Genomic DNA, 23,219 nt, shown 5'->3' with positions numbered 1-23,219 from the left:
AGCACTCTGAACAACCTCAGAGGTGAAATGAAGATAGAAAGGTCAACTGCAATGACACTTTTGTGGAACATGCCAAAGACTTGTAGGCGCAGACTTTATACATGTTCACACATGGTTTACAACAAGAGTGAGGGCAAACAAGTCAAGAAAGAGGAAAGACAGAGCTGATTTGAACTCTCGCTACTCAGCTGTCAATCAACTCACGGTGAGTTGCTGTTGTAGTTCATAAAGAAGACGTTTTGGGGTTGCATGCCGCAAGGAACAAAAGGCAGGTGCCTTGAGTGTTTCTGGCCAAGTTGAGTGAGTTCATTTAAATTGACCAAAATGCATGACAATAGAGATAGAGGTAGAGATAAAGCACTGAATCATAAATAAATAGTGCTCATGTTTATCAGATAACTCGCAACAAACTGTATGTTTCAGAATTGCACACATCAAAGAGATCTGTGTGGAAATGAAATGGATATAGAGAAAAAATAAACATAGAGAATAAGTTGTAGCTGGTGTACTTGTGAAGGACGAGGATAAATAGGTTAAAAAGGGATTTCCACAGAATGGAAGTCCACGACTCAGAGGTCCTTTCAGCCACCCCGGGGAAATTTCGTCCCAGATTTTTGCAATCGTTCCATATGCACAAGTATTACTGCATGCATACCACACACTCAAGGTACCTGTGATGATTTGTCTCTCTGTGTTTACATTCTCTGCAAGAACAGACTTTACTCCATATAATAACCAAATATCAGTCACGCTGATTTGCATTTTATCTTGATCATTAATGACGTGGTGCGGCACTTGTGCAAACATGTGAAATGAGACAGGAATCCAGTTTAATAGAGTACAAGGACAGGCATGCTACAAGGTTTGCCTGTGTGCCAAGAGAGAGTAAAAGGAATTAAAGAAAGCAAAAAAACAGCAAAATAAGACAGAAAGTCATGCAGGAATTGGAGTAGGCAGTTTGAGAGAAGATCACCTTACAATCTCAGGATTTGCTGTAGCTATAAACCATTTCGGCAGTAGCAGTATTTACTGTTTATCTGAAGGAATGATCTTTCTAGATAGAAAAGCTATTTTGTTTAGTGGTAGAGCATGTTTTATGAGATCCACTGAGAGGAGCGGGAACTTACGGAATGCCGATCTCGAAGATGTTATTTTGAATAAGCTGCTTCCCCAACATGATGATACTGAGCTGGATGCAGAGTTCAATTAGACAGCCACCAGGAGCACACTGGGAAGAAAAGGTAAAACATGTTATTACAGTGTCATGATGTTGAATAGACTTGCACAATTATTATTATTATTTTATTTTACAGCACAACTTTAAAATTACAATACTACTATTTATGGCTGTCTTTCTTGCGTCATTTTCAAACCTTAAACCACTGAGCTTTAAACCTTAAACCACTTTTTTTGACAACGGTTTATAAGTGTTTCTCATGACAAGAGAAGATGGTTGGAGCATATTTGGAGCTAAATTGCAACCTTTGCCGTTTCATGATTTATGTTTTATTTCGATTAATTGTGCAGCCCTAACATTGAACATGGTGTTGTAGTGCTAATCAAGGATGCAACAAAAGCAAAACCGTACTAACCTCTTCCATACGGTAGTCATTGAAGACATACACGTAGTCACCGGGGCGGCCTGCAAACCTGTAAAAAACCCATGAATAACGGTCACAGGATATATCTCACCCCAAGAAAGGAAGTGCCAAGGGTCACATACCTGTCTTATTTGAAGCCAGATGTTTTTGCTGCATTCAGACTTCACATTACCAGAAGCTAAATATGTGCGTGTTCGTGTGCTTTTCTCTTTCTCATACAGTTAACAGTTTTTGGGGGTTGAACTTGTCCACCTACCTCCCTTTGAAGAAGGCCACATAGAAGATGGGTGCATAGGCATTCATGAACTTCAGGAGGAAAGCCTTCAGAATCAGACGCTCCTCAAAGTTGGTCTCTGTTTTAGGGATCTCTGCAGACATATTAAATAAATTATTTGGGATTTAGACAAATATGGTCTGGATAAACATATTGTGACAAGCATAATAAAAAGGGGTGGCTTGGAAATTTCTCCCAACATGTTTCCCTTTATCAACAGTAGGTTGAAGGTTGAGAAATTGAGCTCTTCAGAAGACCATATGGTTGAGTTTGGGAGGGGATTACATGTTTTCTGGTGTTCCCTAAATCTTCATCTGCCACAACAGATTACAGGCCGTGCCACATTGGTTTTGGCAATAAATTCACCATATTTCATTAATAGGCTTGAGAAAGAGCCCAAATTCCAGTAAGTCTGGTAAAACATATTCAAGCATGAATTAATGGGTTTGGAAGTAGGTTAAAGCATTAGGGTGAGACAGACTGTATGTGGACTTTAAGAGTAAAAATCAAAGAAGTACGGGCAAATCTATGTCTTATTCACGAGATGATAACACATGCTTTCTCCTTTTCCTTCCTTCCCTACATATCCCCAAAGACTCTCATTTATTAAAACGTCTCTAAAGGAAATCTCGGTGATGGCTAACTGACAAGAAAAGTTTCTCCAACGTTCCTGGAGTGGCTCAAATCAAAGATTCATGCCGTGTGGGTGAGCGAATAGGGGAAGAAGGACATCCAAAAAAAAGAGATAAGTTGACCTAAAGTGATGCACATCAACAATACAGAGGCTGTAATATGGGTGGTCGAATCTCACCCAGTTCTGTGAGCCAGGCAGCCACCATGCCGTAGATCTCGTCTAGAATGAGGATGACCACCAGGTTGATGATGACGGCAGTGGCCGTGACAGTCACTCGGACATTGGACTTGACATCTGGGTCTGGGCTCATTGCCATGAGGGCGGAGATGGTGATGCGGTAAATGATGACACTGAACACGGCAGAGCACGTCACTCCAAACTACAGGCAGAGAGGAACAAGAAACAGTGGATGAGAAATAAAATATGGGCAAGTAAGAAGCCATTGCATCAGACAGGAAGGCTAATACTTCTCTTATGAGGAAATGGAAAGCTTATTTATTCAACTTTCAGATGATGTATAAATATCAATTGCAAAAAACTGACCCTTGTGACTGGTTTTGTGGTCCAGGGTCACATATTGATTAAATTAAAAAGTGCACTTTGTAATAATGTCAAATTAAAAAAGTTTTACTTTAAAAGTGCATATTAAGACTATCGCAACTTCCATGTCATGCTGACATTAATCATTTTTGATTGTGCTTTAAAGAAGTACACTTATTTTGATGTGGTAACATGTAAAGTAGACGATTATAATTTATACTGTTGTGTGTAATTCAAAATTACAATTAAATTTAATATATTGTAAATGTACTAAAGTGCAAATATATTTGGTTTTAATAGAAATGACCATAAATTGATTCTTTTCTCAAGAGTTACCATGAACAGAATGGAGGAAATGTTGATGAAATATCCAGGCAGTCTGTCCCTCCATGTTAGCTTCTCGTGTCCAGTCTGTGAAGGGAGAGAGACATTTAAGGTTACTAATGGAAGCATGCATGCTGTTCACTGTTTGAAAGCGTGTGTTTCTGTTTTTCTGGGAGCTTTGCCTCTTTACTTTTGAGTTGCTTTTAGAACTAGCCTATCAGGGGGAATAATTCAGCTGCCCACTTGTAAAAACATGACAACATTAAGGCCATTAACACCTTGCCTTCCTCTAGAGTGAGGACTGTACATTCCGTACATTCAAGAGATAGATCACATCTCCAAAACATCCGGTCAACACGGAAGACCTATTTCAGTGAATAAAACAACTTGAATACGCCTGCTTTGCACTTAGATCAAAATCCTCATCAAGCCAAAAACAACAGGCAGCAGTGGAGTGAGGGTGGTCTGTTCCCATTGAGATTAGTCTTCCTTCATTGTCAAAATTTCGACAGTAGTCAGATCATATATTCCTCTTTGGAATACATGTTACAAACATCGTACAAATGGATTCAGCTTTAGTTCTGAGGAAGGGAGGGAAATGAATTAGCAGGCCACAGGAATGTTAAGAGGCAGCTTATGTGTCTTTCAAGTCATAAAACATGCAATGAAAACAATATCCTTTATAATCGAAAGAGTGTTTGACAAACCTTCTGAGAACATTTTTCTAAGTAACAAGTGCACAAATAGTTATTTCTGTTTACCGTCTGTAGCTACTGTCTAACCTCAAAAGTGATTGATTTGATGTTCAACGTTCATTTGTTCTTTGATTCTAAAACAATTTGAGGTTATAATGCTGCCAAGCTAATGACTACATTTTCTAAAAGGCACCAGAACACAAAGCACACATAAACACTGGTAGAGATGGTGAAAGTCATTTCACCACGTACAACATGTTCCTGGATCAACAACTTTGTTGATCTTGGAACAACATTCCAATCAACCAATCAGATTTGAGGGACAAGTTTACAGTTTATGTCAAGTTTATGCTAAGAACCAGGGTTAGAACGTCTACATCAGTGTTATTCACCTATCATTTCCCTCTGATTTTAGGGATTAAGTTATGGGGAGGGTTAGGTTTAAGGGTAGGGATAGATGGAACTATTTCTGATACTATTCAGTAATGAATAAAACATTTTCAACTTCGTTGGATGCATTCTAGGATTGCCATATCTGTGCAGGACATATTCAATGCTGCAGAATTACAGTTTGGCTTGGCAGTGGGAGTGTGCCTATGTTGCTGTCTAGCTATTTGTTGATAAATGGAGATTTATAGGGTTTTGCATGGTACCAGTGGCAACAGACAGATCAGATATCTACCTCCTGCAATTAGACTCATTATGAGGCAAACAGCACCACCTAGCACAATGCATGAATAAACCCTGGCACCCAGGAACTTGGAAAGTGTAACCAGGCACAGCCTTCGAGATGCCACAGCTTTAGGGTTTCCAGAATAATGAATGTGGGTCACGCAATTGTGATCCACAGGCTCAGCTCACAAACCCTCACCCTGTAATGAGAGGAATTACTGCAGGTCTGCGGTCTCACCGGTTGCTTACTCTTCATTACGATGCATGATGTTATTTGGTGACAGGCTGCGATCGCCTCTTAAAATGCGAAACTGAGTATGGTCACACTATTTTGTGAAGTTCATGGGAAGTATCGCTGTATTTGACACAAGGGCAAGCAGAGATGACTGTACAAGCTCTATACAAATATGCTGTGAGGTGCCACAAGTACGTAAGTATTTGAAAAAAACAGTGTAGGATTTTTACTCAGAAATTGCAAGTAAATTTCACAAATAATTACAAAGAAACGGTAACACAATGAATTAAACATGAAATCTTGACGTAGAATAACTGATATTATTTTCTTGTAAAATATACTCCAATAATCTTTGTTTTATTTACAACGTAGGCCCACATGACATCTACTCATTTTCTATGCTGATTTGTGAAGGAAAACCACAAATGGATGTAAATGTAATGGATGAAAACGGATGTAAATACATTAAAAATGTATAAATGTGGGCCATTTGAATTCCGCTGAAATCTGTGGATCTTTCTGTGGATTTCCGCAGGCGCAGATCCCGTGCAAGCTTAGCAATAAATAACAATAACAAACGATGCCTGACAAAAGAATGCAGAGGAATGGCGTTCATTATTTATGTAATCAGCCACATCATGAAAAACAAAAAGAGAGAGGAAGGAAGAAGACAGGTGGCATAGTTTTTAAATAATTAACACCTTTTATTTTTAAATTGCACATTTGATTTGTCAGAGAAGAACTGAGAAATTATACTTAAAGGGATAGTTCACCCTAAAATGAAACTCTGTCATCATTTACTCACCCTCAAGTTGTTCTTGCACAACAAGAATTTCTTTCTTCTGCTGAACACATTTTGAAGAATGTCGGTAACCAAACAGTTGATGGACCGCATTGACTTCCAAAGTATTTTTTTTCAATACTATGGAATACTATGCAACACTGTTTGGTTACCGACATTCTTCAAAATATCTTCTTTTGTTTTCAGCAGAAGAAATAAATGAATACAGGTTTGGAACAACTTGAAGATGAGTAAATGATGACAGAATTTTCATTTTTGGGTGAACTATGTGAACTAGTGAATCAATGGATGCAAAAAATTCTTAGTTAAACTATTTGGCACAATAAAACTACAGTATGTAAAAAATATACTTTAGTATATAAAAAAGGGAATGCATGAACTGAATTTTTTTTTACCTTGAATGCAATACGTCACTTTGGATAAAAGCATATTCCAAATGCATAAAATGTAAACGTTAAAAAATTCCACATTTCATTTTATTAAATGTTGTTTCAGCCTTTGGAATTGACTGATGAAATTAAGAAACTCAGGAGATTTAATTGATTGGTTTCATATAAAATGTGAATAAACTGCAACCAACGAAAAGTGTCAGCCATTGTCCTTGTGAAAGAAACTCAAAGGCATTGTGACAAAGGAGGTTGATAGATTAAAAAAGTGGGGAGGATGGTTCACATGTGATTATGTGCTTGCGTGATATGGGCGGAGGACAGCAGCCTTTGTCTGTCTGTTATATATTGGATATAGATCAGTGGATTAATTCAACAGCTCGTGACTGTAGAGTGGGTTGGGCTCTACCTCTGTGTACAACAGCTGTCGGATGGAGAATATCGCTTCCTTAAGCTTAAGTCAAGATGCTGTGCAACTTTCTTTGTCTTTCATTTTGGCTGTCAAGAGGTTTTTGCAGAAATGTTACTCAAAAGACAACAAGAAAAAGAAAGGTAAACTCATCTTTGCATATAAGTTGTGACATCTACAGCTACCATTTACACAAAACAAATGGAAATGCTTGAAAATGATCAATCAAACTCATTGTAACATTCAGTAACGGTTCTTTATTGGCATCTATGATAACCTTTAACATCAATAGAACCTTTCCATTGCACAACATTTTTAGATTGTTAATGTTCTTCACATCAAGAAAATAGTGGTTCTTTTAAGAACTGTTCACTGAAAGATTCTTTGCGGAACCCGAATGTTTTTTCTTTGGAGTTGCTGCAAAAACACCCTTTTGGAAGCTTCATTTGTAAGGGTGTATATAAAACCTACACATCAGCAACTTTCCGACTTGTGGCCTTTTGTAACGGGATGATCTCTTCATTGATGAGACTTCATGTCAACCTGACATCACCCACATTGATCTGCCCAGCAGACATGAAAATGTCAATGGGCTCAAGGTTTTGTTAGCGCGTGGTCGTCACACGCTCTCTCACAAACGGACTACACACAAGCATCCCAACTAAGCCCTTTGGGAAATTAGTGACAGGATCACCAGTGTGGGGATTTCCTCCACGCCATATGTCGCTCTGCAGAGATGCCGTGTTCACATTGACGTCACTGTACGCCCCCCTCTCTCAACCCCCACCCTCCAAGCATACTGTAAGCCAGAGACGAGAGAGAACAAGAACCGGAACCACGCCAGCGCCCACGCTAGCAACCTAGAACATGTAAGCCGCCACATATACGGCTTTACACAATACAGAAACATTACAGAAAGGATTGAATTTGTCTTAGAAATACACACGCACAGCCTACTAGTGAATATTTCAGACTGGTGGACTGACGAAAATAGTCTTTATGAGCGATAAAAGAGGTGAAGGTCCATTAAGAGCGGCTTGACTGAAGATTGTCTTTTGGGCGTCGGGTACTGAAGGGAATAATCTGATGTGAGCCCCATCTGACACATCTGAAATCCCTTTAAAATACACTCTCATCTCCTTCCAGCTCTCTGCTCTGATCGGAGAAGACCACCAGAGCAGGATTATACGCAAAGAAACCTACATGCTTCAGATCATTATCTTTCTAATAAACGGCTTGTGCAGGAACACACCAGACCATTGATTAAGTATAGGACAAATGACATTTGAAGCACAGTTCAGTTATGCAACATTGAGTATTAAATGTTGCAGACTTCCTACTCAGACTTTAATATCATCATGATCAGACACTAATAAAATCAGAAAAAAAGTTGCTGCCTTAAATTTTTAAGTACACTCAACTTGGATGTTTAAGTCATTTCAACTTCAATTACATTGCAAAACTTATTTTGAAAATTGCTTAACTTATTTTGATGAGTTAAAGTTAAACTTATTATTCATGTAATTTGTTACAGTGTATAAAGGTTTTTATTACATGACATTTAGGACAAGGTAAATCTGAATGAGAAGCACAATACACAGATGTTTACTTGCTACCGCTTCTATCAATATTTGGCCAAAGAGAGTTTTAGGCCTTTGGACCCAGAGTGAACTGAAGGCAGAATGTATTAAAAAATTCCATCTGCATTGGAAAGGCACAAATAACAACTCAGTTAGAGGTCAATCATTTTATCTTCTCCTACCGAGTCAGATGCACACTTCCAGAAAGCAAATGCAACTCTCCTCCTCAAAGATAATAAGGAATGTTCCCTTACTTTGCTTCTGGAGGCGATGAAAACATTTTGTTCTAAAATTAGCCACGCAAGGGGTGTGCTGCATTTTATTAACAAACGTCACTAATGTGTCCTAAAGATAGCTGCCAAGATGACATATTTATGTGATAAAGGCTTTTAAAGAGCCGAAGATAAGAGCAAACCTAACCGAGCGTAAGAGGGAGTGGGATTCGAGTGTCCCGTGTCTCCATGGAGATGTGAGGACTTTGCTTAATTCAGAGGTTTGGCGTTCAGCCCGGCTTGGAAGAACGCTTGCATATATGCAAAAACGCACAGGAGTTTAGTGCTCTCTGCTGGTCAGTCTGTGTAGAAAACTGCACTGAATCTAATTCTCATCTCTTAAACTTGCACAGCAAGTCTCTAATCTCATAGAAAACTTCACACTTTAACATATAATAAACATACTCAGCATGTGTGTGAAGGAAAATAAGCAGACACATTCTTATTACTTTCATACCTTTCATCATCCGCTCTCTTCGCGGTCACCACAAACTGCACACACACGCACATGTGGCACACTTAAATGAGTGATCAGGAGGGGTTTTCCACAAGACTTACTGCCTCTCCAGTATTTATTGGTTTATTCCAAGGGTTTTTGGGGCTTTGTGACAAAACAAATGAGCTGTGAGAAACACGAAGAGGTATATCAGCGCTCAGTCGCGAAATCCTGTGTGTAGTGGGAACCACAACCCATCCACCACAACATGGTCAGAAACTGATGAGCGTCAAACTGGGCCCTGGTGACTGCTGCTTATTTGCTCTACAGTGAATATGTGCTGGATAATATACTGAACTACTGCTTGTTTGAACCAAAACTGTGCTGATCTGATTTGATTTTAAGAACACTACATATTTAAGTCCAGGGTGTTTTGAATAAAGTCATTAGGATGTCTCGATTTAAGGTTCTGCAGAACATCTAGGTCAGGACTGACCGTAGGCCATGATATCTGGGACAGAGTAGCTAAACATAAGAATGAGGGAAAAGTGCCATAATGCAAGTGACGAATTTAAATCTGTGACTCTTGGACACAAAGGCCCCTAAAACAAAAAATAGGTCAAAGGTCACTAAATCTGTCCAAAAGTATGCCGCATGCATGCCTCCTGTTCTAAACAAGTTTTAATAAGGAATATAGATGCAAGATGAAAACAGAACAACCAATAATATTATTGCTGAACCTTTACCACTGGAAAAATAATATCACATGAAAGAAAAACAAGACATTAAGGCATGTCTCTTTAGTTATCTTTCACTGATTATACACAATACTTACCAAATCAAACTGATTTATTAATAATAATAATAATGATGATGATGAAAGGAATCAGTAATTTCCAAACATCTTTTTTTACAAGACAAACCATTTTTTTGACTATCAAAATTGCATAAAAAGCTTGTTTTCTTATTTAGTTTTTAGTATAATTATAGAGGGTTATGCTAACAATATAGAGAACATTGCCAATTTGCTTATACAAGGACAAACAATTCAAGATATAGTCTCTGAAAACAAGACTTAAATAGTTTTGCTTCACGATTAAATTTATCTTGATTTATTGATATTCAGTTTTTTTACATGCCATCATGGGAAGATAAATCTGAAATCTGACATAAGAAGCACAGTATACAGGTGTGCTGTAGGATATCATGTTTACTTGCTATTGACTATCTAAGATTTGGTGCCAAGAACTTTTAGCAAATCCAGTCCAGCGACTTTTATGTAAGCCCTTCCATGTAAGCCCTCATTGTAGCAGCCTTGTAAACACTTTAATTCCCAACGGATTGAATTTAGATTTTTTATTATTTGTAAAAAAATAATCTTTGTGGCAACAAACCCCACAGTGAGTCCAGGCTTGATTTTAAACCAGGATTAATGTTCTACAAACCCTGGAAAACCTTAAGAAGCTACTCACACAGTTGGACTCGTAACACAACACACACACACACAGAGAAACAAGGCTACGGATGTTGGTGTACCTGTTTAAAAGCCATGTATCAACTAACAAGTCTTAATTTATTTGGCTCATTTGCCTAATTACACTTCATGCATGACAGCGGCCACAAACAATGATGTCAAACTGATGAGCACGACCTACATTTTCCGAAAGAAACGCTCAAATCTCTGAGGTTCACACCTTATGTGTGATCAGTATGATCTAATGAGACTTTCCTGGACAACATATTTATTTACTGAGCATGTTTTTATAGTGACCTGCAGTGCATTTACTACTAAACAGCTCACAAGCACACTTGGCCTTTAATGTTATCACGACGTGACTAACGTTGGGTAACGTGAAACCGAAAGAGCGAGCTGATGAGATCTAATTGTATTAGCCTGACATGCACGTCCTACAGCAAGAGGATTACAGGAGTGAGAGACGGCCGTATTTCTCATGCCAACGACCCCGTTGTGACCACCCCACCCAGCTGAGCCCCTCTGACAGACACATGGGCCATTTGCAAATTAAGTGGGACTCAAATTCTTTCACTAAAAGTGCTGTGCATGAGTGAATGGCCTGTAAGTTATTCTGTCAAAGTTATTGACAGGAAATGGTAATAATAGAGGGCAGAAAGAGAAGCAAGACACCCCTGGTGAATAGGGTAAAACAATTATCTGATGATCTAATGTCGGGTCAAACCGTTCTCTTTACTTTGGATCATTTTCCAATGTAGGGCTGATAACAAAGCTCTTTGGAATGTGGCAAATACGTCAGTCATTGCCTTGGTAATGCAAGAGTTTACAGACGATATGAAATGTAAATAGTAACCGCATTATGGAGGATGAACAGATATTTCTTTTAACTGTATTATTAATTTGTGTTTTCGTCGCTCAAATTAGCCAGAAAACAGACTGACGGCAGAAAGTCTGGACTCCAGCTTTCATTGGCTAAGGACCGCCCAGAGGCCGTATGACTGACATGTAAAGCAACCAATCACAGTGGTTAGTTTTGTTCCGCGTTATGTTTAGGGGCAAGAAAATGTAACGTCGATGTCCCTACAATAACAGACCGGTGTGTAAAACTCTTGGACCTATTTTAAAGAGTCTATCCAGTAAATTTATGCAAATAAATGCATTAAAATTTACTCTCAGAACATAGATAGGAATACAACTGGAAAGTTTGGTAAGTGCTACTAAAGTGGAGGTTTCTGGCTCAGTGCATAAGGGAAAAACTTATTTTGAGAAAACAGCCTTTAAAGATAAGTATTTTGATTCAAATGTACAGCTGCAAATAGCGTAATAAACATTTAAAAGTGCATTTTTGAGGATTTCTTTCCACTAGTCTGAAACAACACATTATGAAAAGCCAAACAGCCCAAAATCTCAAAACTGGCCAGTGCATGTGGAAATGTTTTTGCCTGTAGACAGAGCAAAAAACTTTCAAAATGAAGACCGAGTTGGATTGCTGGGTTAGGATGCTGTCACACAGCATTACAGTTCAAAAATTTCCAACCTCACAACTAGGGAGTTTTATATAGAAACTGTATCACAAGCAGGTGGAAACAAGGCTCTGGAGAGACTGAGGCGAGAATGAGAAAGAGAGAGAAAGAGAGAGCGCCATTTACCGGATTCCCAGCTGCCATGGCTGACAGTAACCTCTGCCTCCATTTGTCCTTCCCCAGTTCCCCGCTCTCGTCCACAACTCTCTCAGGCTGGAACACACAGATCTTAACCGTCACACAATCGCTGGCGACAGAGGGCATAACTCTAGCTAACAATGCAAATCTTGGTTTTCCATAAACCAGACCAGATCATCCTTTTTTCTTGGGCATCACCAACGCAAAGCGCAGCCTACAAGCCCCAAAAGCGCCGGTGCCAAATGCTTCAGGCCAGTGCAGTGCATGATGGGAAGGCCCACAGCATTTGGCACCCCCTCATCTCTGCCCCTACAACCATGGCAGTTCCCTTTTCAACTCTTTTCAATAAAGCATTTGCATATTGCTCCTAAGCCAGAAGCCAAAAGGAAATATATTTAGATCTTTTTAAGTCAGCCATTAATGAAATGCCTGCATTATGCATAAAGCAAGAAAGAAAAAAAACATCCTGCCCACCTCATTTTTGTTCTTCTTATTTTTCTTCTTACTCTGCCTCTTCTGAAGGAGTATTGTTTCGTATTTCGGTCTGGGATGCTCCTAAAGAGAAAAGGACAAAGAGGCAATTGCTTTCTACTCTTTGCGAAACCCAGTGGACTGCTGCAGAGTTTCAAACCATTCAAACAGGTGAAAAATCCAGGGCAACACAAGGACACAACGCAAAGTCAGACTCAACATCTCAAAGAGCAGTATGCAAGAAGAGAGTTTCAAACATAAAACTCAAACCTTCGCTTTTTCCTGGCGGGAAAGATTGCATTTAGAGAAACAACAAGTTAACATATTGGTGAGTCCATTTTTGGCTGAGAACACATGAGGACATTCACACACAGCGTTGAGGGATAAACTTTAATACCACTGGATAGGGGCGCCACCATTGTGTCGCATCAAATAACAGTCAGCATTAGTCATTTTCAGTCGGTCAGTGTCAAAAAAACACTGTCATTGAAATCAGCTCATGGCCACTGCGCTGTAATCCAGACATGCAAATACTAGTGAGTAACATAATGTGAATGTGTACGTGTGAGAACGTACCTCCTCCTCCTCCATGCCTGTCAGATCCCAACTATAGTTCAAACTGATCTGTCTGCGCTTCCAGTGCTCTAGAAACATGGCAGCTAAAGAGAGAGAGATGAGGCATACAGTAAAGGAGTGCTGACAAATATGAGACTCATGGGAAAAGAGAAGCAAAAGATGATTTATAAGGGGCAAAGTGTCATTTCCTAATGTAAGATAAATCACATCTCATCTACAAAACCATTAAAGGGACACTTACAATGAATTATTCTGCTTGTTCAATTTAATTAAATCAAACAAGTTAATCCAAAATAATTTGTTTCATATTTCATCATGTTCAACAAATTTGAAACTCCTTGAATGATTTTTGTTGTGTTAAAGTAGCATTATGAAACTGGAAACATGACTTCCACTTCCCATCATGCTTTGCATTGGGCTGGCTAGTGAGAGTAAATATAAAATAAAGTGTTTATTTTATGGATTTTTTAGTGTGATGAGAAAATGGGGAGACTTGTTACTGTTTAATACTCTATTGTGGTAATATTTAAAAGAGTTTCTGTAATGTTGGTGGTTTTCAGGATTACCATTGTGGTGAAGTATTGAGATGTGCTTGAGTTGAGAACCTGCTAATAAGTATTCAATTTTAAGTTGCGTTAATCATTTTAAAAAGCAAGTATTATGGGAGTGCTGTGGATGTAACCAGTACCATCTTCTGACTGCCAACACCTAACGTATGTTATTTTGACAACCTGGGTTTAGTTCATGCTATATGAAATATCTGAGTAGAGATAACATGTTTCCATCATGTGGAACCACTATTTATGATTAGTAATTCTGTCATTATTTACCAACTTTCATATCATTCCAAATATGCATGATCTTTTTTTTTTTTTTTTCAGTCAAACACAAAAAGAGATTTTTAGCAGAATGTGCACAATGCTCTTTTCCATCCTATAAAGGAATCCATGTGACATACTATTTAATACAAGTCGACAGCTTTGTGTGACCGACAGACCAAAACTGAAGTTGTTATTTGTTGAGAATCTTTTTCATAGATCACTGTATGTTTCTCTTTTTGACAGCCCCAGTCTTCATTCACTTCGATTATACTTAAAAACTATAGATATAAGTAAAGCATAGAATATTCGAACGACGTGAGAGAAAGTAAAAGCTGACAGAATTTTTTTTGGGTGAGCTATGCCTTTAAATCTTCACAAGACTTAAACAGTGTGTGCTTGCTTTGAATCAGTATTGGGTGGCTAATTAATACATCTCAGTACCTAAATATGAACAGATGCAGTCTCTATACATGCTGCTGGGGGTCTCTGTATGAGTAATAATGTATAGCTTCTGCTACCCCACGCAGGTGCCAAAGATGGGTCAATGTCAGGAATTGAGCGGTTTCACAATGCCTCCATCAGCCAGGCCCGTGCGGGGACTCAGGCGGTGACAGAAAGAGGTAACACTACTCTCTGGCCATTCAACATCTCTTCAACTCCATCACTATGGAGACTGCTGCACTTCTGCATGTTAATGCTAGCCGCTTGAACTGGACTCATTTTCAATAGGACTGAATAACAGATCTGAGGCAGCTCTTCAAGTAAATAATATACAAAAATGGCTACTACCTAAACTAGGGCTGTCATTTTTGTGTTCAAAAACAAAGACAGAGTGCAGTCTTCCCCTAAGTTAATTCTGATGTATGAATTGTACTCATATGAGAATCAGACTCATCAAATGTCAATAATGGAATAAAACAATACACATCGAGATAATGAAACTAGAGGGATTTTTAGGTCATACCCCAGAGGGACATGAAGATGGCGAAGAACACGGTGGCTGGGTTGTCAAAGAGATGGCTGGCACGCGCTGTGCCACACGCTGTGCTCAGATGCCAGTAATCACATGCCCGATCGCAGAGGGGACACATAGTGAAGTTCTGATCCTCGTCACACATCTCCTGGCTGGCAGAAACACACAAAATTAGACACAGCCATGCAAATAAATTTATTATGGCCCTGATATGGTGCAGCGTGTTCATCCATCAGCGTGGCCCAATGTCTTAAGTATCAATTAAAAATCCAACACTATTTTATCTTGTGAATGCAGAAAACTTCACTGTGTTCTCAAAAATAAAATCGTCTGGTTCACCATGTACTCACATAAGTACTGGCATTAAAAAGGATCACAATATTCCTGTGCTCCCCTGAGACGTTTCAGTCACAAATACATGCTGAGCACATTCTTAGAGCACTTGCAATTCTAGCATAAATTAATTTTGTGAATCAGATGCAACAACATAAACACCAGAACTATGTTCCTTGAATTATCATTTTATTATCAGTGGAATATAATAATCACAGTTAGTTACTCTCAACCTGGCAGATATCGTGTGCCCACCCACAACAGGGACCCGTGCCCAGCTCTCGGTGGGCTTTACTGGCACATACCTAGGTATGTTTGTTTCCACAGTGGCCCAGCCGTAGAAGAACACGATGATGCCCACCACGGATGCAGGCATCAGAAGCTGAGTATAGACACCAAGCCAGGCAAAGTAGAGACCTATCTTCTCCCCAAAGTACTTCCTAAAGGTTACACAGAAAACATGGGAGTGTGCGTTGCATCAATGAAATATTAATCTAAAAGCAGAGGTGCCAAACATTTTAAAGTCAAACCTGATTAAAGGCTACGTGCCAAAGGTAAGAGCTGCATTATATCCAACATTATTATATACCAATGTATTTTTCAAATCAAATTCACTTGTATTCTCTACATTCCAATGCAAACTTTAAAAAAAAGTTCAAAAATGTAAATTAGAAATGAAGATATGCATAAAGAATGCATGTTTTTTTTTCTTTCTATTTTTGCCCCTTCTAGTGATTTGATCATTTGTGATGTCAACACAGACACTCCAGACGTTGATTTGGGCATCTCTGTACTAATGCAATGCATCAAAGTGATTTGACAGTTACCTGATAAGATCAACAGGCTGATACTTGTAAAAAGCACCGTATCTTGCCCATTCATCATGTAACAGCTGAAAAGGATATAAAAAATACAGAATTTGACCATATTCTCCCTTCTATTCATTGAAAAAATAATGCAACACAATAGCAGCATACTTGTCTGTCGTTCTTCCCCTCGGCTTGTCCAGTGGGGCGAAAGTCTCCCTGTAATCATACAAAAACACATTTCAAGTCAACCTGACAGGAGAAAGAAAGTAAAGCAGAATCCAGAAAAAACAACTCACATCGTGCAGTGGGAATGCTGAGTCATAAACCCCGTTAGCTATCAGTGTGGAGATGCCTGCAAGGCAAAAAAAGAGCACCTTAAAATACTCAACATCATCTGTGGGAATAATGATTGACTGCTATGACTTTAAAGTGACCCAACTTCATTGCGTTTGGAAAGCCAGAGTCCTGGAGGCGGAAGACAGCTGACATGTAGAACACAGGTTTTAATCAAAGTAATTAATCAGTCCTCAAAGGAACGACACGTACGCTCTGGTGATTAGCCCACAATTAATAAAGTAGCTCCCCAGCAACAAGCTGGAAAGACCACTACCCACTACCCCCCTCTTTCCACCTCAATGGACCCGGCTTCAATTCGGATCCCAATCCCAGAACTTTATGACCCAATTTACTCAGTTTGTATGAAACCGAGTAAGAGAAAGTCTGAGAGACAGACAGAAAGAAAGGCAGGGGGAACTGAAGAGAGCACCAAGTCATCCCTTCTGCCGGATAGCCTCGATCTCCCAATAGCCCCCGGTGGTCCGTCTGCTTTGTGGCTTGGTCCAAGGGAGCATATGGCATGGGCTTGTGTTGCACCCTGTCCCAACTTCACCATGCCCACTTCCAAAGCTCACATTCTGGCCCTGAATATCCTGAGGATTCCCTGAACACTAGTCCGTACTTAGGTTATGGATTAATGTATTACTAACCCATGGTTTGGCAGGTCCGTGCGCAGGCGGTGCGTCTGAGGATTTCATACACCTGAGGCAGACAACAAAAGAGAGAAAGAGTGAGAGAGATACAAGCAAACAATAAACCTGAAAATTGTTCCTGGAAAACTCCCGGCGGAATTGGTTTCCTAGAACTGTGCCTAGAGACAGCAATCTCCTGCTGCTAGCAAATAACTTTTGTTCCCTCTTGTATATCATGTTCTCTTTTCAACAACCAAAGAACACGTATCACATTGTACCATTCTGAATTAACAGAATTTTCATGAGCAAAGCAAAACAGACTCACTATTCGGCTCCTTGTGGCATTGTCGAAGAAGGTGTCCTTTGAGTTGATGTTGTACCTGCAAAAAGGCCAAAAATAGCGATGAGACATCCATGAGTTAGACAGATGCCTTTGGCAATCAAACAAATCCTGTCAAGTCCTCTAAGAAAGGAATAAAATCCCATGTGGCCCCTGATGACATTTAACCCCACATCACCCCAACCACGGCAGGCTCTCACAGGTGGAGCTTGTCCCGGGAGAAACAGTGAGAGAGGAACTTGGTGCGGCTGTGCTCTTGCTCCTGATGTGGTACTTTGGGCTGGAACGGTTGATTTAACTTCCGCCACAGTTCGTTCATGGTGGCAGCCAGACCTTTTTCTTCTCTCAACTCGTAACTCTGAACAAGAGACAACATTTTCAGTCCAAATCAGCAGCAAAGGCTCAGATCATCAATCAGCATTATTCGTTTGTGCTTTTCCCTCTCTCCCTTACATACATCAGAGGCACGCATGCAGGGACTTCTGAGGGCTTGTGAAGAGCTCACATAAGGACATCCCAAGGGACTCGTGTCTGTCTTGAGAATAAGAGAAAGCTCTGCTGTATCCTACCTTTTTGGTGGGCACCTTGATCTTGAGAAACTCTGCCTCTCTGCTCAACACCTGCCAAGGTGCATGTAGCCGGATGAAAGCCTGACCATGAGTCTTGTTCTGGGGAAGGAATCGAAGAGAAAGGTCCTGACATACTGCCTCCATGTTGATTGCGTCATTTTATGAATAAAACGTTACACTCAGAGAAACAAAAAAATCCTTAAGTATAAGCAACAAACCTGTTCTTAACAATAAAGACAAGATAAGCATTGACTTACCGCAGTATTTTGGCATATAGCTTAACTGTGTTAACTGTAACAGCTTAATAACAGCTTGTCACTGGGGCAGTACCCTTAAAGGGACAACATTGTACCTTATCTACCTCTAAAATATGCACACTAGTACCTTAGAGTTGTAATACATTGCCTACTCTTGGGGTACTACTATGAACCTTTTAGAGGTAAATAAGGTACAAAGATGTTCCTTTAAGGGTACTGCCCCAGTGATCAGTTGTAGCCCTAAAGGTAACATTTTTGCATTTGTGCAAATTCTTAAATGCTTTCATTACATGGAAAACAGGAAACCAACGGACTCCAATACAGGCCCTTTACGCATTCTTCATTTTGGGTCATGGAATTTAAGGTTAAAGCACATAAATATGTTACCTGAACTGCAAAGATGTCTAAATTGTCTCTTTTAGGTGAAGCTATTCTAGTTTCTAGAATCAATTGCTCCAGCCTCACACTAACAAATGCAGTGTTTAAGTGTTGTGGTTATACTTGCATATTTTAAACACCAATTTGGAGTGCTGCCCACTTGCTTCGTGGGTCTCTATAAAAAGTATTTTACCGTAAAAATATTTCTCATTTGTTTAAACATACTGTGGAAATTATTGCCGGTGCTAATCGACAGCAAACACATAAACTGAAAATAACCCAGATTAGAAGTATCGATGTCAAAAGAGTGGCAGATTGTCATCAAGCTCATCTGAGAGTCCCTAAAGAGGGACTATATATATTACATAAACTTGGGGGGTATGGAAATGATCTCTTTTTGCAAGTTGTAGCCATGAAATCCAACACTGAAGCTACGTCGTGCCCACACAGAGATGACAGTAACTGTATCTGTCTGGCAGTGGTCAGCCATGCCATCTAGAGAAGCATGAGTTAAAAAGAAAGCAAGATGAAACTGAAATAGACATTGAGATGAGATGAGATGAGAGTGATGAGACAGAAAGAGATGATGGAAACCTGAGGACATCCTCACCGTCCCCTGCGTTCCAACACCACAGCTGTTTTTTTTCTGCCCCTCCACACACACACACACACACACACACCCACAAAGGAGAGATAAAAATAACATGTGGATCTGAGAAGGTTAATTAGGATAAGATATTCCAATTAGTACTTCATCTCAGCAGGGTAAGGCAATTAGGTCGATTTGAGCACAGTCTGAGCGGGAGCCATCGCTACAGAAACCGGCAGCGACTGACATTTGAGGGGCTCCCAAAGACCCGTGAGCGGAAACGGCTCTTCATGGCAGGGTGAGCCCTGCCTTTGACATTTGGCATAATTAACTCAAACAAAGTGTCGAGAAACAACATCTCTGAACGGACACAATCCTGAGAATACATGGCTCACACCAGAGATGAAGACGCACTTAATTCACAAATAAGACTCGACTCAAATTAAAGACTTGTGAACAGACTTTAGGTCTACAAGGAGAAGACACTGTTCAGATAAAAGTCTCTTGTGCATGCTGTAACTCTAGTGAGATTATGCAATCATTTTCTCCTGTAACAGAAGTGTTTCAACACGGTGATTGGTTTAATGTCGTAAGACACTGATAATCAGAGAAGCACTGGCATCTACTCTAGAAACTGCTTGCATATCTGAAATTGTGTAGTTACCCATTCATTTACTATGGGAAAAATGATGAGATGAAATGTTCTATTGAGTGTGCATGTACAGATTTACAGATCAAATGAACCTGTAATACATTAAAAGAAACTACTGAAAGAGACTTGTGACTTGACTTGAACTCGACATCAAGGATGTGAGACTAGACTTTACGTGACAGACTTGTGAACATGATAATGTTGTTTCATTTGTTGTTATTGACAGCAATAACACATCTAGAGAGGATAAGAGGTCTGTCTGTAAATGCATCATGCACGAATATTCCCACCATTGAAAAAGGAGCACTAGTTACACCCCAAAAGAGATCCCTGCAGAGAAGAACACAGCAATCACTAACTGATGCCAAATAGCAATAAACTACAGGACAAGCCTTCTCACCACATTTTACCTCTGGTTTTGTTGTTTTTAAACTTGTATATTTATTGCCTCCACAGAAAGCCAGTGTTATCCATCAGAACGGGGCTGTTAAGACAAACAAACACGCTGCCACTGAAACATAATACCTGCGGCAGTGACGTCCCCTTGAGCATTGAAGATATGCAAAACAAAACTTCACTCCCTATAGAGTCAGTCCACCAGGCAGCTCCCGCATGAAACAATAAACCCAAACTAGCCTTTTCTAAAATTCCTGAAGTTATCCGAGACGGCGTATCCGCCAGAGTGATAGTAAACTAACAGTGTGTCGAGATAAGAGGAAGACCGCAGGTGAGACATGGTTAATGTGTGACTTGACCCGCTGTCCCTGTTCAGGCTGCCTGCAATCAAACTTCAGTTACCGGCTGAATAATTCAGAGTGTCTGACTGCAGGTATTTGTAGCGGTCACAGAGCACACCTCGAAAGAACCGCCCGGAGCAAAACATAATGTAATGATGGTGATCAAACAAAGCAGGAGACCAGTGTTGAATTAGGGTTCAGTGATCATGATAATGAAGACGATGAAAGTCATCATGACAAAGCTTTTCAGTGCATCAGGTACATCAGGTACATCTTGCCACCTTACTAGGTTTCCCAAGGGAAATTATGCTATAGTGTGCATTGTTTAATAGGCTAATACCTCATGCTTGATAATAAAAATGTTTACATGCTAAAAAGCACCCCAAAATGATCTGAAACACTCAGATGATTAAGTCAGTGTTAGAAAATGGGGAATCTATCATTTACAACAATGACAAATAGCAAACCGTTAAATTTAGAGCAGAAATGTGGTCCCTTTCAGGCTAGGGTACAGTTAACTCAGTGTGTTGTCAAAGGCCGGTTCACAGCTCTTCTGTGAGAGAGTAGACAATCACTACTATTACCAGCCTGATAATCTAACTTGGCTTCACACCACAAGTCTTATCACCCTACAGATGAAGACACACAGTACAAAACAATCACAGAGACGCAGAATAATAAAGTCTTTCTGCCATAGTCTACAAGAGAGGGAGTTTTTTTCAACTAGCTTTTTAAGTAAAAGATTAGGAGAGTTCACTTTAGTCCCCAGAGACAATATAAGCTCCCTAGCAACAGATAAAGAAGAGTTCACTTGGGACCATTACTAATACCATACGAATTCAGTCCAATTACTACATAATGGGCGATCTTTAAAAGTAATGGCTAACAAAACAATGATACGTGGATGATTCCCATGTTGGTCTGATGCCCTGTGAAATGGTAGCTCAATCCAATATTAGGTTACGTAGTAGGACTTGCAAAGGCTAACTAGCTCATAATTCACGCACACACATACACTATTAAGTAAACAATCTTTAGGAAACCAAATTAGAGTACCTTTTTCACAGTCAAGATCTTATTTCCTAAGATTTCTTGACTATGATAGAAAGTTCCTGACTGATATTGTTTTTGACAAGGCACAACTCAACTGATCTAAAGTGACAGCTTTCTGTAAAATCAGCACCAGATGTGGCCCTTACAAAGATCAAAAATGCAATTAGACACATCTGGCTAAAGCAAAAATAATTCATTCTCGAATGAAGGCATGCACTTGCATGTAATATTCCACTGTACACCACAAATAAGATATATTCAGCTTCCACACACCTCTTTATCACGCTCAATTTCCAGCCCAGCGTCTTTTAAATTGCCCTCGAACTCCTCTCGGATCATGATTTTCTCCCCATCGGCGGGGTCCGGGGGTCCGACGTCCACCACCACCTCCACAGGTTCATCCTTCCCTCCCACTGGGTCTTTTTCCTCCACTCCTAAAGGATAACTACCATTGGAGATAGTGGACAGTCTGTGTTGACTAGGAGACCCCCTGACGAAGGAACGTTTTCGGTAGTGGTACACCAGCACATAGTCCACTTTCCTTCGGCCGTCAGCAAAGTACAGCCGTTTGCGAGGGTCCTGGTCCACGTCCATCAGGCTATTGGCCACCTGAACAGGTGAGAGGAGAATACAATGTACCCAGGCTCAGTGTTCATCAGCAGTGTGTGTGCATATCAAATTCAACTCAGAAGAAAGGGAGGGGGGGAGTATGGTGAGGATAGATGTAGGTCAGACTATTGCTTCTTAATTTGGCTGCTCTCAATACAATTTAGATTGAAAGAGTGAAGGCAATAGACACTTGTCATTGATGCCATTTATTTCTGGGTTATCCTTCATTAAATTTACTGGCTGTAGAACTAATGCTAACCTGTTTGCATATTGCTACAGGTATTCCAGTAGGACTATTCTAGAGAAATCAAAAGCATACTCACATGTATCTTGTTGTCACTTGTCTGCAGCATGTTGTCACACTTAAAGAAAAACACAAAAACAAGATAAAACGGCAACAGTTCCTCGGCGTTCCCGGAAAATTGTGTGTGTTTCTGGTGGCATGCCCGTTTCTGATGTCACCCTACAGAGACGGCACCATCCATCTTCCCCTCTGTTTATCCATCGATCTCGCAAAGCATGAAATCCATCCGTCTGTCTGCTTTTGGCATCGTTGACTGAGAAGCGCAAAGATTTGCTTCACGCACAACAGGACGCATCTCCACAGAAACTTAGGATTTGTCCCTGACTAATTGTCCCTGAAGGAATATACCTGCGCGTCTCCAAGCACCAGAGCGCATCATTACGCGCCGGAGGGGATTGCGCGCCTGTGTAAAGATGGAGTCGCCAACAGGTTCAAAAAATTCTGCGCACATCCGATTAATGCATAAATCGTTCTCCACGAAATAGCGTAGTGATTTAAAGCTTAATGCAAAGGCTTCATTGGGGCTAAATGCTCCCATAAGCACAATGCGCCTGCTTCTACATGAAGAAAAAAGATGTATTTTTGTTAGATGGAGTAACACATACTTGTTAAAAGATATTCTACCAGAAGGCTGTTGTGAGGAAAATAAATAAATAATAATAATTAAAAGTGATATAGTGTGATCAAGCAGAATTTGCCACTTAATGCAAAAACTTTTTTCTTGCATATTAAGGACACTAATTGAAAACAACCACGTAATGAAATAGTTTACATTTCCTGTTAAA

At 39.9% G+C, this 23,219-nt stretch overlaps 1 protein-coding gene across 2 annotated transcripts in view; it reads right to left on the bottom strand.

The window, feature by feature from the left end:
- The window catches only part of ano2b (anoctamin 2b), a 36,957-nt gene that overhangs the window by 12,639 nt on the left and 1,099 nt on the right, over window positions 1–23,219 (bottom strand). Inside the window, exons 3-21 of one of the 2 annotated variants that reach the window (XM_079868250.1) lie at window positions 22,454–22,492; window positions 21,795–22,130; window positions 17,856–17,954; window positions 17,487–17,644; window positions 17,272–17,326; window positions 16,965–17,016; window positions 16,275–16,330; window positions 16,147–16,194; window positions 15,997–16,061; window positions 15,475–15,609; window positions 14,828–14,988; window positions 13,043–13,125; window positions 12,470–12,550; window positions 11,984–12,070; window positions 3,386–3,460; window positions 2,687–2,888; window positions 1,858–1,969; window positions 1,593–1,650; window positions 1,128–1,228 (exon numbers count right to left, since the gene is read on the bottom strand). In XM_079868250.1, the coding sequence (XP_079724376.1) occupies window positions 1,128–1,228; window positions 1,593–1,650; window positions 1,858–1,969; window positions 2,687–2,888; window positions 3,386–3,460; window positions 11,984–12,070; window positions 12,470–12,550; window positions 13,043–13,125; window positions 14,828–14,988; window positions 15,475–15,609; window positions 15,997–16,061; window positions 16,147–16,194; window positions 16,275–16,330; window positions 16,965–17,016; window positions 17,272–17,326; window positions 17,487–17,644; window positions 17,856–17,954; window positions 21,795–22,130; window positions 22,454–22,492 (2,003 nt within the window). The remainder of the gene's footprint in view (window positions 1–1,127; window positions 1,229–1,592; window positions 1,651–1,857; window positions 1,970–2,686; window positions 2,889–3,385; window positions 3,461–11,983; window positions 12,071–12,469; window positions 12,551–13,042; window positions 13,126–14,827; window positions 14,989–15,474; window positions 15,610–15,996; window positions 16,062–16,146; window positions 16,195–16,274; window positions 16,331–16,964; window positions 17,017–17,271; window positions 17,327–17,486; window positions 17,645–17,855; window positions 17,955–21,794; window positions 22,131–22,453; window positions 22,493–23,219) is intronic. The other variant, XM_079868251.1, reaches the window with a different exon arrangement.

This window comes from Squalius cephalus (genome assembly GCF_949319135.1).
Source record: "Squalius cephalus genome assembly, chromosome: 4".
Classification (NCBI taxonomy): Eukaryota; Metazoa; Chordata; class Actinopteri; order Cypriniformes; family Leuciscidae; genus Squalius; species Squalius cephalus.
Note: the sequence above shows the minus strand (reverse complement) of the source record. Positions and strands in the feature narration are given on the sequence as shown.